This window comes from Carcharodon carcharias, chromosome 6, assembly GCF_017639515.1.
Source record: "Carcharodon carcharias isolate sCarCar2 chromosome 6, sCarCar2.pri, whole genome shotgun sequence".
Classification (NCBI taxonomy): Eukaryota; Metazoa; Chordata; class Chondrichthyes; order Lamniformes; family Lamnidae; genus Carcharodon; species Carcharodon carcharias.
The window spans coordinates 145,482,329-145,500,892 of record NC_054472.1 but is presented as its reverse complement, the minus strand read 5'-3'; the positions used below and the strand labels follow the sequence as shown (position 1 = coordinate 145,500,892).

The following is an 18,564-nucleotide window of genomic DNA, read 5'->3' as shown; positions in this document are numbered from 1 at the left end:
GGCTACAACACTGGCATCCACCTGGCAATGTGGAAAATTGCCCAGGTATGTCCTATACACAAAAATCCAAATCCAATCCGGCCAATTACCAGCCGATCGGTCTACTATTGATCATCAGTAAAGTAATGGAAAGCGTCATCAACAATGCTACCAAGTGGCACTCCCTTAGCAATAACCTGCTCACGGATGCTCAGTTTGGGTTCCGCGAGGGACACCCAGCTCATGACCTCATTACAGTCTTGGTTCAAACATGGACTAAAGAGTTGAAGTGAGGGTGACTGCCCTTGATATCAAGGTAACATTTGACCGAGTGTTGCATCAAGGAGCCCCAGCAAAACTGGAGTCAATGAGAATCAGGAGAAAAACTCTCCACGGGTTGGAGTCATACCTAGCACAAAGGAAAATGGTTGTGGTTGTTGGAGGTCAATCATCTCAGTTCCAGGACATCACTGCAGGAGTTTTCAGGGTAGTGTCCTAGGCCCAACCATCTTCAGCTGCTTCATCAATGACATTGATTCCATCATTAGATTAGAAATGGGGATGTTCGCATGATGTTCATCATTCAAGACTCCTCAGATACTGAAGCAGCCCATGTCCAAATGCAGCAAGGCTTGGACAATATCCACGCTAGGGCTGACATGTGGCAAGTAACATTCATGCCACACAAGTGCCAGGCAATGACCATCTCCAACAAGAGAGAATCTAATTGTTGCCCCTTGATGTTCAATGCCATTACCATTACTGAATCCCCCACTATCAACATCCTGTGTGTTCCCATTGACCAGAAATTGAACTGGACTAGCCATATAAATACTGTGGCTACAAAAGCAGGTGGGAGGTTAGGAATCCTGTGGTGGGTAACTCACCTCCTGACTCCCCAAATTCTGTCCACCATCTACAAGGCACAAGCCAAGAATGTGATGGAATATTCTTCATTTGCCTGGCTGAGTGCAGCTCCCACAACAGTCAAGATGCTCGACAACATCCAGGACAAAATAGCCTGCTTGATTGGCATCCTAGTCTCAAACATTCACTCCCTCCACCACCGATGTACATTGGCAGCAGTGTGTATCATCTACAAAATGCACTGCAGGAACTCGCCAAGACTTCTCAGACAGCACCTTCCAAACCCACGACAGCTACCATCTAGAAGAACAAGGACAGCTGATACATGGGAATACCACCACCTACAAGTTCCTCTCTAAGCCGCACACAAACCTGACTTGGAAATATATCACCGGGGAAATATGTTGCTAGGTCAAAATCCTGGAACTCCCTCCCAAACACTGTGGGCGTACCTACACCAGCAGTTCAAGAAGGCAGTTCACCACCACTATAAGGGCAACAAAGGATGGGCAATAAAGCTGGCCTAGCCAGTGACACCCACATCCCATGAACGAATATATAAAAACTTATTTGCTCCCGTCCCCACTCAGCCCCCACACAATCACTCATTTCATCCCTCCCATCGAGACGCATTCACTCATGCCCTCCCTCCCAACCATTCACTCACATGCCCTCCCTTCCCCCTCAGCCTCCACTCACTCTCTCCTGTCCTCCCTCCCTATTCAGCCACATTCAGTCATGCCCTCCTCCTACTCCACCCTCCCACCTACCTGGATTTCTCCACCTTATTGAGATGTGGGAGACCTCGGGTACTGAGAAGCAGCAGTTAGGGCCAAACCTCAAGCCCTGATTCTCGGCCTTACCACCTCCCCCACCACAACCCTATCCTTGGTCTCCCCAATCATCCCAGCACCCCCCGCTCCCCCCACCCCACCACCACACACAGCTGAGGTGGCACCAGGCAGTCAATCCAGCACAGGAAGGCACTCTGCAGCTGCATGAGGGAGGAGCAGATACTGGGGGCATGACCTCTGCGCTGCCAAATCACAGAAATCATGTTGGACCTGTCAGGTTAGAGTTGTGCCAGTGGATATAGTGACTCCACACGCCCAGTCAGGGACCCACTTGATTCTTCAGAATTATCTAGATTTTCCTGCCTTAACCAGTGGTAGGCCATTTTGGACTGAGATGAGGAGAAATTTCTTCACTCGGGGTGGTGACTAATGGCATCAAGAGATTTGGAAATAGTGTGGGAAAGTAACAGTGAGGTAGATGATCAGCCAAGATCTACTTGAAAGATGGAGTAGTCTTGATGGGCTGAATAGCCTACCCTTGTTCATATGTTCCTAATTACCTTATCTGTAAAGCTCACTTCAACTGAAAAGAGCTGCGGTTTGGCCACTCCTGGTCTAAAGCACCTGTCTAACGCATGCTTGTTCCACTGTTTATCATGTATTAAGTCCTGTATTGTAGCATCACCAGTTTGACACCTCATTTTTAGGTGTTAATGGTGCTGCTCTTGGCATGCTCTTCTGCACCTTGTTGAACCAAGGTTGGACCTCTGGCTTGATGGTAATGGTAGTATGAGGGATATGTTGGGACATGATTGTTCTGCAACTGATGGTTTTCAGAACCTCATAGATGCCCAATTTTTCAGATTCTATCTCTGTTCCAAATCCATCCTATTTAGCACGATGGTAATGCCACACAACATGATGGAGGATGTCCTTAGTGAGAAGATGGGACTTTGTTTCCACAGTCCAGGACTGTGTGGTGATCACTTCTACCAATGTCTTTGTGAACAGCTTAATTTGTGACAGCTAGGTTAATGAGGACAAGGTTAAGTAAATTTTTCCCCACTTGCTTCTCTGCAACAATCCCAGTCTGTTGGCTATATCTTTGAGGTTTCGGCCAGTTCAGTCAGCAGGGGTGCTACTGAACCACTCTTGGTGATGGACATTGAAGTCCCACACCAAGAATACATTCTGTGCCCTTGCTACCCTTCAGTGCTTCTTCCAAGTGCTTTTCGACATAAAGGAGTACTGATTCGTCAGCTCCGGGAGGGTGGTAGGTGATAATCAGCACAAAGTTTCCTTACCCGTGTTTGACCTGATGCCATGGCTCCATGCTGTGACTTCTGGCATCAACATTGAGCACTCCCAGGACCACTGCCTCCTGACTGCATAACACTGCACTCAAAGTTAGTGATGGAAGAGTCTGGGGCTTGAGTAGCCTGAAAGGTATGATTCTTGGGTATGACTTTGTTTGGTTATTGCTGTGGGACAGGTGTCTCAATTTTTGACACTGATCCCCAGATCTAAGGGATAGATTATCAGGAGAGATTACATAAATTCATTTTATATTCTGAGTTATAATGAAGGTTAAGGGGTATTTTAATGTTTTTAGGATTTTGAAAGAAATTTAAAGGTTAAATGGAAAGAACCTTTTTAAGTTGTTGGAGGAGCATTGGACAAGGGGCATTAAAATCAGAGCCAGGTCATCCTGGAGAGAAATTAGGAAACTACTTCACATAAAATCTGATGGAACTCTCTCCCATAAAAAACAGTGGATGTTATCTCAATTAATAATTTTAAATCTGAGATCAATGGATTTTTGGTAGGTGAGAGTAGTAAAAGATAAGGAGCCAAGCTACATGGATAGAGTTGGGATACAAATCAGCCGTGGGGCTTGGCCTAAATAGCCAAGTGGTTATGGTACTGGGCTTGTAACCCCAAGATCAAGAGTTCAAATCTCACAATGGCAAACTATGAAACTATGTAACTTCATCTGAATAGGAATAGATGGAAACGTGTTTGTACTCGAAAGAGTTACACTGAATTTCGCTGTTTGGGCTTGGCCTAAATAGCCAAGTGGTTATGGTTATGGGCTTGTAACCCCAAGATCAAGAGTTCAAATCTCACAATGGCAAACTATGAAACAACGTAACTTCATCTGAATAGGAACAGATGGAAACGTGTTTGTACTCGAAAGAGTTACAAATCAGCCGTGATCTCATTGAATGGCAGAATAAGTTCAAGGGCTGAATGGACTACTCCAGTTCCTAACAGCTAATTTGCACATACACCAGCAAGCAGTAAATTGCAATTCTGAGGCCTCTGTTATTGTTGGATGGAAAATCTGGAGCTGCCAGGCTGAGGTTTTTGAACCATTGAGCAATGTCCTTTTCCTGAGGGCATTGGCGCTGTGGTTTATCAAGGGATAAAGCATGTTCAGTTTTCATAAACTGTCACACTCAATGTATGTTGTATAGTTACTTTTTAAATATTTATTTTAAATATATGTAGTTAATATTTATATTGAATATATGTAGTAATTTTCAAAACCTTGGGACCAATGAAGTACGCTTGTAGTGTAGCCAATGTTACAGAGAAACATGGTAGACAACTTGCTTACAATAAGGTCTGACAAACAGATATTCCTAACGGTACATTTCATTGAAGCTGGTCGAGGGATGTTGGCCAAGGCACAGGAGAACTCCCCAGCCCTTCCACTAATAGTGCCATAGGATCTTTTAAATCAACCTGAGATGGGCAACAGAGCATCTGTTTAATGTCTCACCTGGAAGACTGCAGCACGTCTGATGGTTCAGAGCTCAGTCATATGGACTGTCTGATGGTTCAGAGCTCAGTCATATGGACTGGAGTGTCAGCTTGGATTTCGTCCTCAAATGTTAGAAGTGTGACTTGAACCCATAACATTCTGAATCAAAGTGAGACTACTACTGCTGAGCCTTGGCTAACACAGAATCCATTTTGTGGAAACGGTTTAAGAAAGGAGCTGTTGTTTGTTAATAAAATGCTCCAGTTTATTAATCTTTGTGGCTGTATTTTCAGGGTGGTTTTGCTTGTGGTCTGTCTCAGAAGCCAGTGCAGGTTCTCTACGGACACGACAATGCAGTCACTTGTGTGGCCATCAGCACTGAGCTTGACATGGCGGTATCAGGGTCAAAGGTAAGTCTTATGCAATATGGCTGATTGGGAGCAGGGGAGGATAGTCAATTGGGTTACTCTCATTTAGTACTTTGGATGTTAAAGCTGAGTGGGATCAGTCTTCTACCAACTCTCTATTCCTAACTTCCTTTCACCCTGCAACCCTCAGAGAACTCTTCATTCCTCCAACTCCGGCCTCTTGCACATGCCCCACTTTCTTCATCCCATCATTGGTGGCTGTGCCTTTATCCATCTAGACCCTAAGGTCATAAATTTCTTCTCCACCTCTCTCTCCTCCTTTAAGCTTTAAGATTCTCCTTAACTCTTTGACCATAGGAACAGGAGTAAGCCATTCAACCCATCGAGCCTGCTCCACCATTCAGTTATATCACAGCTGATCATCAACTTCAGCACTTTGCTGCATTAACTCCATATCCCTTGATGTCATTAGTCTCCAGAAATCTTTCGATTTCTGTCTTGAACTTGCTCAATGATTGAGCCTCCACTCTGGGATAGAGAATTCCAAAGATTCACCACTCCCTGAGCGAAGAAGATCCTCTTCATCTAAGTTTTAAATGGCCTGCCCCTTATTCTGAGACTGTATCCCCTGGTTTTAGACTCACCAGCCAGGGAAACATCTCATCTACATCTACCCTGTCAAGCCCTGTAACAATTTTGTAAGTTTCAATGAGGTCATCCCCTCATTCTTCGAAACTGCAGGGAATACAGATCCAGCCTCCTCAATCTCTCCTCATAAGACAATCCTGCCATCCTAAGGATTATTCTGGTGAACCATTGTTGCAGTCCCTCTATGGCAAGTATACGTCTTCTTAGATAATGGGACCAAACTATACACAATATTCCAGGTGAGGTCTCACCAAGGCTCTATACAATTGCAACAAGACATATTTACTCTTGTACCAAATTTTTTAATATCTCCTCCTTGGCTCAGTGTAAATTTTGACTGATTGCACTCCTGTGATGTGCCTAGGTATGTTTTCTACATTAAATATACCATGTAAATGTGAGTTATTGAGGCTGGAGCTGCAAATGCAGCCCTACAAATGACCTCAGAACCTGTGGTCTAAGGTAATATTGTACAATAGATTAGTCACTAACCACATACGTGACTAACTGGGAATCCAGATGTGGCTAAATTGCATTTCTGATTAGTAATTAAAAAGTGAGTGCCAGACCCTGTTGTTAGGTGTGTGATATTAATTCTCATATTTGCACAGTATATGCAAAAGGACTTCAACCTTTTTGTGTATCTGTTGGTAAAATAGCAAGACAAAAAGTGTGCGTGCATGCTTTTTGATTGTTGTGGGTGCTTTACTTCCTTGGCCACTTGCCAGATGTTTATTAAGAAAATATACACTTGAATTTAACGTATGTCTACTGTGTGGGTGTGTTTAAGATGCTTTTTGTTAAAAATAGTGCATGTGGCTAAGACAGTGTTGCCTTAATCGCACCTATGGCTAATTGCTGATTTCTGTTGGATAACGCTGACCTAGGGAGGGAAGCTAGGATTCATGCTGCTCAAAGCTTTCTCGTGACCTTTGCTGGTACACATGTGCATGAATGTTTGCTGCATGCTACACGGTGCTCACGTACATGTGTCTGTTTGTGTGTACATAAACCATCGGATCTGGACAGAATACAGAATCAGGCTCTCTTTCTCCATGGTCAGATTACCTTCTGACAGTCATTCTGTGAAATCTTAGTCCCAATCAGACCTGAGTTGGACTGAAAGACCTGAGAGATCAAATCTGATTTTTCAATGGCCGTGACCGTGAGTAGCCAGTTTCAAGCAAGCCTCTGCTGTCAAATATTTAATGGATTGGTACTACTTTTGTGGAGGAGAAGGGGTAAGGAAATAGTCTCATTCTAAAGAACTCTCCATTCCTCAGAGGCTTTAACAAATAGATCAGAAACAGCATATTCAGAGAATGTAAATGCACGGATCACTGTAGTACTAACCCTCATCGGAGTAAAGAAAGACACCTATTTATATATCATCTTTCATGGCTTCAGGACATCCCAAAGCACTTTATTGCCAATGGTACTTTTTGAAACATGGCCACTGAGAGTTTAATAGAACTGGGTTCTCTTAGGCCCCCTTTTGTAGTATAGTGAGGTAGCAAATGTATAAATAGAGCATATTATAAATTGATGCCTGGGTACTGGGAGCATGGGGATAATACATCAAGTTTTAAAATCACTTGCAGCAGCTAAAGGCTGAGACCTTGAAGGTTACTTGTGTAGGTTAAAAGCAGGAATGTGAAAACTCAGACACATAAGGAGACCATTTGGCCCATCGTGTCTGCACTGGTCAACAAAGATCTGACTACACTAAGATAAAAGCAAGATACTGCGGATGCTAGAAATCTGAAACAAAAACAGAAAATGCTGGAAAAATTCAACAGGTCTAGCAAGACCTGCTGAGTTTTTCCAGCATTTTCTGTTTTTGTTTCTGACCACTAATCCCATTTTCTAGCACTTGGCCTATAGCCCTGGAGGTTATGGCAACACAAGTGAATATCTAAATACTTCTTAAATGTTATGAGAGTTTCTGACTCAACCACCCTTTCAAGCAGTGAGTTCCAGACTCCCTTCACCCTCTGGGTAAAAGGATTTATCCTCAACTCCCCTCTTATCCTTAAATCTATGTCCCCTGGTTATTGACCCCTCTACTAAAGGAAAAAGTGCCCTCCTAACCACCCTATCTATGCCCCTCATAACCTTATGCATCTCTATCAGGTCCCTTCTCAAGCTGCTCCAAGGAAAACAACCTCAGGCTATCCAATCTTTCCTCATAGTTCAGACCCTCCAGCCCAGGCAGCATCCTGGTAAATCTCCTCTGCAACATCTCCAGTGTAATCACATCATTTCTTAAATGTGGTGACCAGAACTGCACATAGTACTCTACTTTTGGCCTAATCAGCGTTTAATACAGTTCCAACATAACCTCCCTGCTCCTGTATTCAATACCTCGGCTAATAAAGACAAGTATCCCATATGCCTTCTTAACCAATTTATCTACCTGCCCTGCTACCCTCAGGGGTCTGTGGATATGCACACCAAGGTCCCCCTGATCTTCAGTACTTTCCAGTGTCCTACCATTCATGGTGTAATCCCTTGCCTTGTTCACCCTCCCCAAGTGCATTACTTCACACTTTTGCGGTTTAATTCCATTTGCCATTGCTCTACCCACCTGACCAGTCCATTAATATCCTTCTGCAATTTATGGCTATCCTCCTCACTATTTACCACGCTACTAATTTTTGTGTCATCTGTGAACTTCTTGATCATACCCCCTACATTTTAGTCCAGATCATTTATTTACACCACAAACATCAAGAGTCCCAGCACCGAGCCCTATGGAATCCCACTGGAAACAGATTTCCAGTCACAGAAACATCCCTCTACCATCATCCTCTGCTTCCTGCCTCTCAGCCAACTTTGGATCCAATGTGCCACTTTACCTTGGATACCATGGGCTCTTTCTTGACCAGTCTGCTATGAGGGACCTTGTCAAAAACTTTGCTAAAGTCCATGTAGACCACACGAAATGCATTACCCTCATCAACACTCCTGGTTACCTCCTCAAAAAATTCGATCAAATTTGTCAAACGTGACTTTCCCTTAACAAATCCATGCTGACTATCCCTGATTAATCCATGTCTCTCCAAGTGCAGATATATTTTGTCTCTCAGAATTCTTTCTAGTAACTTCCCCACCACCAAGGTTAGACTGACTGGCCTGTAATTTCCTGGTGTATCCCTTGCTCCCTTTTTTAATAGTGGGACAATGTTAGCAGTCCTCCAGTCCTCTGGCACCTCACCTATGGCCAGTGAGGATTTGAAAATTACTGCCAGGGCCCCTGATATCTCTTCCCTCGCCTTCCTCAACAGCCTGGGATGTATCTCATCTGGGCCTTCGGATTTATTCACTTTTAAGGCCGCTAAACCTGCTGGTACCTCCTCTCTCTCTATGTTAATTTCCTCTAATATTTCACAGTCCTCCACTCTGATGTCTATAACTGCGTCATCCTTTTCCATTGTGAAGACTGACACAAAGTATTCATTAAGGACTGTATCCACGTCTTCTGTGTCCACACACAGATTACATCTGGTCCCTAATTGGCCCTACTCTTTCCCTAGTTATTCTCTTGCTCTTTATATATTTAAAAAAACCCTTTGGGTTTTCCTTTATTCTACCCACTAATGCTTTCTCATGCATTCACTTAGGTTTCCTGATTTCCTTCTTAAGTTCCCCTCTGCACTTTATACTCATCTAGGGACTCTGCCATATTGAGCCCTTGGTATCTGCCATAAGCTTTTTTTAATCCTAATCTTTATGTCCCTTGACCTCCAGGTTTCTGTGGACTTGGTCTCCCCCTTTGTCTTTACGGGAACATATTTGTCCTGTACTCTTGCTATTACCTCCTTGAATGCCTCCCACTGCTCTGACACAGTTTCATCTGCAAGTCGCTGCTCCCAGTCCACTTCAGCCAAATTGTATCTCATCTTAGTATAATTAGCCATTCCCCAGTTTAGAACTTTTTATTCTTGGCCCAACCTCCTTTTCTAAAACTATTCTAAATCTAACTGAGTTATAGTTACTATCTACAAAATGCTGCCCTACTGAGATGAAAACAAAAAACTGTGGATGCTGGAAATCTAAAACAAAACAAAAACAGAATTACCTGGAAAAACTCAGCAGGTCTGGCAGCATCGGCGGAGAAGAAAAGAGTTGACGTTTCGAGTCCTCATGACCCTTCAACAGAACTGATTTTTCTTTACAAGGAGAGGGGTGAAATATATGCTGGTTTAAGGTGGGGGGGGGGGGGGGAGGGGGGTGGAGGAGGAGAAGTGGAGGGGGGGGGTGGTTGTAGGGACAAGCGAGCAGTGATAGGAGCAGATGCTCCCCCTGCCACCACCTTAAACCAGCTTATATTTCACCCCTCTCCTTGTAAAGAAAAATCAGTTCTGTTGAAGGGTCATGAGGACTCGAAACGTCAACTCTTTTCTTCTCCGCCAATGCTGCCAGACCTACTGAGTTTTTCCAGGTAATTCTGTTTTTGTGCTGCCCTACTGATAACGCCTTTCACCTGCCCCAGCTCATTTCCAAATATTTGGTCCAGAACTGCCCCCTTGCTTGCTGGGCTATGTACTGGCTAAAAAAGTTCTCCTGGATGCAACTTAAGAATTTTGCTCCCTCCCTACCTTGCACACTAAAACTGTCCCCATTAATATTTGGGTAGTTAAAATCCCCTACTATTACAGCCACATAATTCTTACACTTCTCTGAAATTTGATTATGTATTTGATCCTCTTGTCTCTCCCTAACTGTTTGGGGGCCTATAGCACACACTCAACTGCATGTTTGCCCCTTATGTGCTTTTCTCTTCTACCGATATGGCCTTATTAGATGGTCCTTCCAAGATATCATCCCTCCTCACTGCTATAATTGATTTATTGACAATATTGCGACGCCCCCACCTCTATCCCCCTCTCTATCTTGTCTGAATACCTTATAACCAGGAATGTTGAGCTGCCAATCCTGCCCTTTTAGCCCAGTCTCAGTCATAGGTATGATATCATACTCCCACGTGCCTATCTTTGCCCTCAGCTCGTCTGTCTTATTCCTCAGGCTCCTTGCATTAAAATATATTCCATTTAGCCCTGCTAAGCTCACTTCTTTCTTATCTAGCCTATGTTTCCTCTGCCCTCCTGACTCACTCGCTAGCGTTAACAATTCCATCTCAGCTTTTCTCCCCTCAGAACTACTTTTCAGGATCCCATCCCCCTGCCACTTTAGTTTAAATCCACCCCAACAGCATTAGCAACCACCCCACGAGGATGTTGGTCCCGTTCATGTTCAGATGTAACCCATCCAACTTTTACAGGTTCCACCTCCACCCGAAATGGTCCCAATGTCCCAGGAATCTAATACCCTCCCTATTGCACCATCTCTCCAGTCACGCATTCATCTGCTTTATCCTTCTGTTCCTATACTCACTACTGCGTGGCACCAAAAGTAATCCGGAGATTACTGCCTTTGAAGTCCAGTTTTTTAGTTTCCTGCCTAACTCCCTAAAGTCTGCTTGCAGGGCCTCATTTCTCTTTCTTCCTATGTCATTGGTCCCAACATGTACCTCGACCTCTGGTTGTTCACCCTCCCACTTCAGAATATCCTGCAGCTATTCTGTGACATCCTTGATCCTGGCACCCAGGAGGCAACATACCATCCTAGAGTTACGTCTACAGCTGCGGAAGCACCTGTCTACTCCCCTCGCTAACAAGTCCCCTACCACTATTGCCCTTCCATACTTCTTCCTCCCCCCTGAGCAGCTGGACCACCAACAGTGCCATGGCCTCAGCTCAGGTTGGCCTCCACAGAGGAACCATCATTCTCGCTGTTTTCAAAGGCCAAATAAACAGTTTGCAAGAGAGATGTATTTGGGGGATTCCCTCACCACCTGCCTGGTCCCCTTCTTTTGTCTGGCGGTCACCCAGACCGTGCAACTCTCTGCTTGCACTTCTTTAAGCTGTGGGGTGACCATATCCTGAAATGTGCTATCCATGAACCTCTCAGCCTCGTGAATGCACCATAGTGCTCCCAGCTGCCACTCAGGCTGCAAAACTCGAAGCTTGAGTTGCTCCAGTCAGCGGCACCTCTTGCACACATGGTCATCCAGACCACCAAGAACTTCTAGGATTTTCCATATAGTTCAGGATGTGCAAATCATGGGACTGAGCTCCCTAGACATATCTTAACTAAACAGAATATGGTACCCTTGCTTTTATTTTACCCTTAGTCCTACTTGAGTCTCGCTGTTTAACCACTCTATCCTGAAGTCTCACTGTTTTAACCTCTCTCTCTTGAAGTCTCGCTGTTTTAACCCATCTCTCCCAAAGTTAAACTGAAGTCCCCACATCTCCCCATGTCCTTTTAAAACTGAAGTCTCCCCCACTCTCCATGCCCTTTTCAAACTGAAGTCCCCGCCGCTTTCCGCGTCCTTTTCAACCTGAAGTCTCTCAAAATGGCCATCGCAGATATAACGGCCTTAAGATAGAATGGAAAGTAAAACAATGGTGAATACAAGAAAATATTATGTAAGGCTAGTATGTTCACATGAAATATATCTGGTTGGTTAAGAAAAGCATCCCCAGGTCACGATGACCATGGGGATCTATGATTGGGCATAGTGGTAGGGATTGGTTGGATAAGAACCAGGATAAAAGTAACCTGGCTGACCAAAGTCATATGGGGAGAAAAACCAGAACCTAATATAGGGTTATGATTAGGAGAGGAGAGAGGAAGAAAGAGAGTTGCTCAAGACCGAAGACCAAAAGCTGCAAGATAAGTTGTGTGGTCTTTCATCCAGAACTAATAGGGGAAGTATACAGCCTGTGTTAGACTGTAAATCACTGTCTGAGTTTATTGCTTAGTTTACATGTAACTTAATAAACTTGTTCTTATTTTATCTCATTAAAATGGTCTCACAACTGAACTATGTTGCCTGTCGATTCCCATAACAGTTATTGGCTCAGTGCCTCTCAAGGTTACATCACTGTTGTAATGTAGGCAGCCAATTTGCACAGAAAGCTCCCACAAACATCAATGTAATAATGACCAGATAATATGTCTTTTTAACGGTGATTTGAGGGATAAATATTGACCAGGATACTAGGAAAACTTACATCCTCCTCTTTAAAATAGTGTCATGGAGTCATTTACACCCATTTGAGGGGATTAGTCCTAGTTTAATATCTCACCCAAAAGATGACACCTCCAGTAGTGCAACACACCCTCACTACCACACTGGAGTGTCAACCTAGATTTTTGTACTCGAGCCCTGGAGTGGAATTTGAACCCATAACCTTCTGACTTGAGAAGTAAGAGTACTACCAACTAAGTCACAGCTAACACATGATATTGTCACTAGAGAATAGAAGGTTTTAGATTCAATTCCCGTTTGGGCTGCATGAGCTGACCTTAGTTGTGGCAACAATTGCGGCACTGAACTTTCCTTCTTTATTTGTTTGTTCGTTCTTGGGTGCTGGTGTTGGTGTTGCTGGCAAGGCAGACCTTTATTGTCTGTCCCCAGTTGCCCTGGGTAGGTGCTGGAGGGCTGCCTTCTTAAAGCAGTTTGATAGCAAAGTGATAAGTGGAGTGACCGTTAGGCCACCTTAGTGGACAGTTAAGACTCTACCATTTGTAGTGGGTCTAGAGTCACTCAGGCCAGAATGGGTAAACATGATAGAATTCATTCCCTCTAGGAAATTAGTAAACCAAGTTTTAATTTCCATATTTTTTAAAAACTGAATTCAAATTCTCATACTTTTCTTCTTTTACAGGATGGCACAGTCATTGTGCACACAGTTCGACGGGGTCAGTTCATGAGGACCCTGAAACTCCCCTGTGAAAGCACACTGCCAATGACCATTGATGACCTTGTTATTGGATGTGAGGGCCAGATCGTTATTCACAGCAATATAGAAAGCAGGGCACCATCAAGGGTAGGTAGCTTGGCCTAAATAGCCAAGTGGTTATGGTACTGGGTTTGTAACCCCAAGATTAAGAGTTCAAATCTCACAATGGCAAACTATGAAACAATGTAACTTCATCTGAAACAGATGGAAACGGGTTTGTACTCGAAAGAGTTACAACAAATTGTCTTTGAGATCAGTTTGCTTGGCCTGAATAGCCAAGTGGTTATGGTACTGGGTTTGTAACCCCAAGATCAAGAGTTCAAATCTCACAATGGCAAACTATGAAACATGTAACTTCATCTGAAACAGATGGAAACAGGTTTGTACTCAAAAGAGTATCAAGAGTTCAAATCTCACAATGGCAAACTATGAAACAATGTAACTTCATCTGAAACAGATGGAAACAGGTTTACTCAAAAGAGTATCAAGGGTAGGTAGGAGAACGATTAGAGGACAGTTAAGGGGAGATTTTTTTCACACAGGTGGATCCAGAACACACTGCCTGAAAGAGTGGCAAAGGCAGAATCTCTCATCACATTTAAAAAGTACTTGGGGGCATATGCACTTGAAGTGCTGTAACCTGCAATGCTACAGACCAGATTTGAAAAGTGGGATTAGGCCGGATAGCTCATTTTTGGCTGGCACAGACATAGTGGGCCGAAAAGCCTGCCATTAAATTTTCTATGAACCTTTTCTTGTTTCTTGAAGAAAGTAACAAAGAATCATATGAGTGACAATGACATTAGTACTTGTGTTAATGGTCAGGGTGTAACATAAGCTTGGACTACAATACTGAAGTAATAGCTAGGATGGATGAATGAAACCAGGAGCTTGACAAGATACGAGAAAATGCTCATCTGCTGGCCAATTCTCATTTTTAGCTTTCAATGCCCCTCTGCATCATGGTTTTCTCAGCTTTATTTTATTCATCTTAATAATGGGGACAGCTTCTTTAACTCTTTTCAATTTGGTGCACTGCAAAGCAGCTGGGGAATGTAAATGAGGCTGGAGCCAAAAAATCAAAATCACATGGGCCACTTTGCCTGTGAAGCAATGCTCTGTGTCAGGCAAGCATCCAGAATTCTCTGAAGAAGTCATATGAACTTGAAACGTTAACTCTGTTTCTCTCCCCCACAGATGCTGCCAGACCTGCTGAGTTTTTTTGGCATTTTCTGTTTTTATCCGAAATTCAAAATCTATCCCAGTATGTAATTACCCAAACATGCCATCCAATTTGTACACTGAAAAATCCTACAAACAGCAATGATGTAAATGACCAGTTAATTTACTTTGGTGCTGTTTTTGATTGAGGAATAAGAAGGTTGGCCAGGACACAATTCTCTTGCTGTTTGACAGATAGTGCCATGGGATTCCATACACCTGTCTGAACAGACAGATGGGGCTGCAGTTACTATCTCATCCAAAAGACACCACTCCCTCAGCACTGAAGCACCAGTACAGATTCCTGGGGGCCACCATTTGTCACATCCTGTCAATTTGAGTACATCCCATTATCCTCAATCCTTGTCTCCTCTTAAATAATTTCCTGTCTAAGCCAAGAGGTTGCCTTCAATTCCATGTCCTTTCAGTTTTGTTATTGGAACCTTAATGAATGCCATCTGGAAGTCCATATAACATCCATAAATACTTCTTTATCGAACAGAATTGTTACCTCCTCAAGAAATTCAAATGATTCGCTGAATGTGACTTACCTGAACAAATCAATGCTGGTTTTCCCTGATCAATTCATATTTGTCCAAATGCTCTGGTACTTCGCCCCTAATAACAGATTATAGTAGGTTCCCCACAAATGATGTTAAGTGAATAGACCTATCGTTTCCTGGTTTATCTTTTCTGCTCTTCTTTAAATAATACAAATGTATGAATATAGGAAGTAGGAGCAGGAGAGGGCCATTCAGCCCCACGAGCCAGTTGTGCCATTCGATAAGAACATGGTTGATCTGATCATAGCCTCAGTTCTACTTTCCTACCTATGCCCTATATCCTTTGATTCACTTGGTAGTCATGAGTTTTTCTAGCTCTGCCTTAGAAATATTCAATAACCCTGCCTCCACTGCTCTAGGGAAGTAAGTTTCATGACCCTCTGAGAAAAAAATTCTCCTCATCTCAGTCTTAAATGGGAGATCCCTTATTTTTAAACTGTGTCCCCTAGTTCTAGTCTTTCCCTCAAGGGGAAATATCCTTTCAGCATCCATCCTGTCAAGTCCTCTCAGGATCGTATGTGTTACAGAGAGAAGGCGGAGTAAATTTAAATAGCCTTGATTTCCCTTCACCACCCATCAATAAACAGAAAGACTTTGATTTGCTGAACCTTTATAAGCAGTGGTGTATTTCCCAACTCCTCAGTTGTGGTGTGATCCAATTTCTATTAACTCCACAGCAAACCCGAGATAGGGTAAACTCTGAGGGTTGGTTTATTCACACACACTCAAATCGCAGGAGTTGGTTCACTACATAGCCCCATGTGCATTCATACGATAAAAGAGGGATAGAGAAAGAAAGATTTACAGGGCAAAGACCACAGAGCAAAAAATATTGTTTCACGTGAGGCTAGAATCAAAGTCCAAGTGTATATTCCTTCACATAGGTCTGCAAGTTGAAAACTGACGCTGGATATTTCACCTTTCCAATAGATATTGCTTCCATGATGAGATAGGCACGTAGAGAGGAAGTAGTCTTGTAGGTGATGGTACAGAAGTTCCAATAGGAACAGTGTAGATGGGGGCCAGGCATTCAAACTTGGACAGAGCCCCCTTTTTTTCTGCTACTGCTGGGTAGATGAAAAGATGGCAGACTGAATGTTGCAGCTCCACAAGACAATAATACAGGTTCCAAAACTAGGGGGGGTTCATGACACATGACTCCCACCTCTCCAATTTGGCTTTGACAGAAGGTGTGTATCCCTTTGTCTGGGTTCATGAGATTGTTAATGTTCTAACCATTAAGTCTTAAAGGGAGGTTGCGGACCTCCTAGCAGAGGACTCGGCTCTGGTTGGCCAGACCTGACTTACGAAATGTAGATAGCCTTTGTATAATTCTTTGAATTTGGTCTCTGCAGTCCACAGGGATTGTTAGCATCTCTTCAAAGATAATGAGGCGCAAATCTCTGTGATCCTGGAAAATAGCTCTTATTGTTGGAAGGTCACAGCCAGACATAGCTTCAGCTATTTTAAAAGGTCATTACCCAGTTTTAAAATTTTATAAATTGGCTATGAGGAGATATATATATAAAATAAAAATAAAGAGTATGAGGTCTTAGCCCTGTTACATATGTTTCTGTAAGATTGCCTCACATTCTTCTAAACTCCACTGGCTACAGGCCCAACCTGTCCAACCTTTCCTTGTAAGATCCCCATGCCAGGAATCAGTCAAGTGAACCATCTTTGAACTGCTTCTATTGCGATTATGCCCTTTCTTAAATAAGGAGACCAAAACTGTACACACTCCAGATGTGGACTCACCAATGCCTTGTAAACTGTAGCAAAACATCCCTAAATTTATAATAAACACAGAAAATGCTGGAAAAACTCATCAGGTCTGGCAGTATCTCTGGAGAGAGAAACAGAGTTACCATTTCAAGTCCGTATGACTCTTTTTCAGAGCTCTGAAGAAAAGTCATGCAGACTCGAAACATTAACTCTCTTTCTCTCTCTACAGATGCTGCCAGACCTGTTGTGTTTTTTTCAGCATTTTCTGATTTTATTACAGATTTCCAGCTTCCCCAGTATTTTGTTTTTAGCCCTACTTATTCCCCATGCAATAAATGACAATATTCCATTTGCCTTCCTAATCGCTAGCTGTACCTGTATATTAACTTTTGTGATTCGTGTATCAGTATACCCAGATCAACTCAGTACCTTGAAGTTCTGCAATCTCCCTCCGTTTAAATGACATGCTGTTTTTCTATCCTTCCTGCTAAAGAGGACAAGTTCACATTTTTCCACATTACACTCAAATTTGTCAAATTTTTGCCACTCACTTAACCTATCGATATCCCCTTAGACCATAAGATATAGGAGCAGAAATTAGGCCATTCGGCCCATCGAGTCTGCTCCACCATTCAATCATTGTTGATAAGTTTCTCAACCCCATTCTCCCGCCTTCTTCCCGTAACCTTTGGTCCCCTTACCAATCAAGAACCTATCTACCTCGGTCTTAAATACATTCAATGACCTGGCCTCCACAGCCTTATGTGGCAATGAATTCCATAGATTCACCACTCTCTGGCTAAAGAAATTTCTCCTCATCTCTGTTCTAAAAGGTCTTCCCTTTACTCTGAGGCTGTGCCCTCAGGTCCTAGTCTCTCCTACTAATGGAAACATCTTCCCCACGTCCACTCTATCCAGGCCTTTCAGTATTCTGTAAGTTTCAATCAGATCCCCCCTCATCCTTCTAAACTCCATCGAGTATAGACCCAGAGTCCTCAAACGTTCCTCATATGTTAAGCCTTTCATTCCTGGGATCGTTCTCGTAACCTCCTCTGGACCCTCTCCAGGGCCAGAACATCCTTCCTGAGATACGGGGGCCCAAAATTGATCACATTATTCTAAATGTGGTCTGAGCAGAGCCTTATAAAGCCTCAGCAGCACATCCCTGCTTTTATATTCTAGTCCTCTCGAAATAAATGCCAACATTGCATTTGCCTTCCTAACTACCGACTCAACCTGCAAGTTAACCTTAATAGGAGTCTGAAGTCCCTTTGCACTCCAGATTTCTGAATTCTCTCCCCATTTAGAAAATAGTCCATGTCTCTATTCTTCCTACCAAAGTGCATGACCTCACACTTGCCCCTTATATATTCCATCTGCCACTTCTTTGCCCATTCTTCTAACCTGTCCAAATCCTTCTGCAGCCTCCCCGCCCCCTCAATGCTACCTGTCCCTCCACCTATCTTTGTATCATCTGCAAACTTAGCCAGGATGCCCTCAGTTCCTTCATCTAGATCATTAATGTATAAAGTGAAAAGTTATGGCCCCAACATTGACCCCTGTGGAACTCCACCAGTCACCGGCCGCAATCCTGAGAAGGAACCCCTTATCCCCACTCTCTGCCTCCTGCCAGACAGCCAATCTTCTATCCATGCTAGTACCTTGGCTCTAATAGCATGGGCTCTTATCTTACTGAGCAGCCTCCTGTGCGGCACCTTATCAAAGGCCTTCTGGAAGTCCAAGTAGATAACATCCATTGGCTCTCCTTTGTCTAACTTATTCATTACCTCCTCAAAGAATTCTAACAGATTTGTCAGG

General features: G+C 43.4%; 1 protein-coding gene across 4 annotated transcripts in view; it reads left to right on the top strand.

Annotated features, from left to right (window-relative positions):
- The window catches only part of nbeal2 (neurobeachin-like 2), a 271,817-nt gene that overhangs the window by 246,980 nt on the left and 6,273 nt on the right, over positions 1-18,564 (top strand). For all 4 annotated transcript variants that reach the window (XM_041189748.1, XM_041189750.1, XM_041189747.1 and 1 more), the window contains 2 exons: positions 4,701-4,817; positions 13,163-13,324. In XM_041189748.1, the coding sequence (XP_041045682.1) occupies positions 4,701-4,817; positions 13,163-13,324 (279 nt within the window). The remainder of the gene's footprint in view (positions 1-4,700; positions 4,818-13,162; positions 13,325-18,564) is intronic.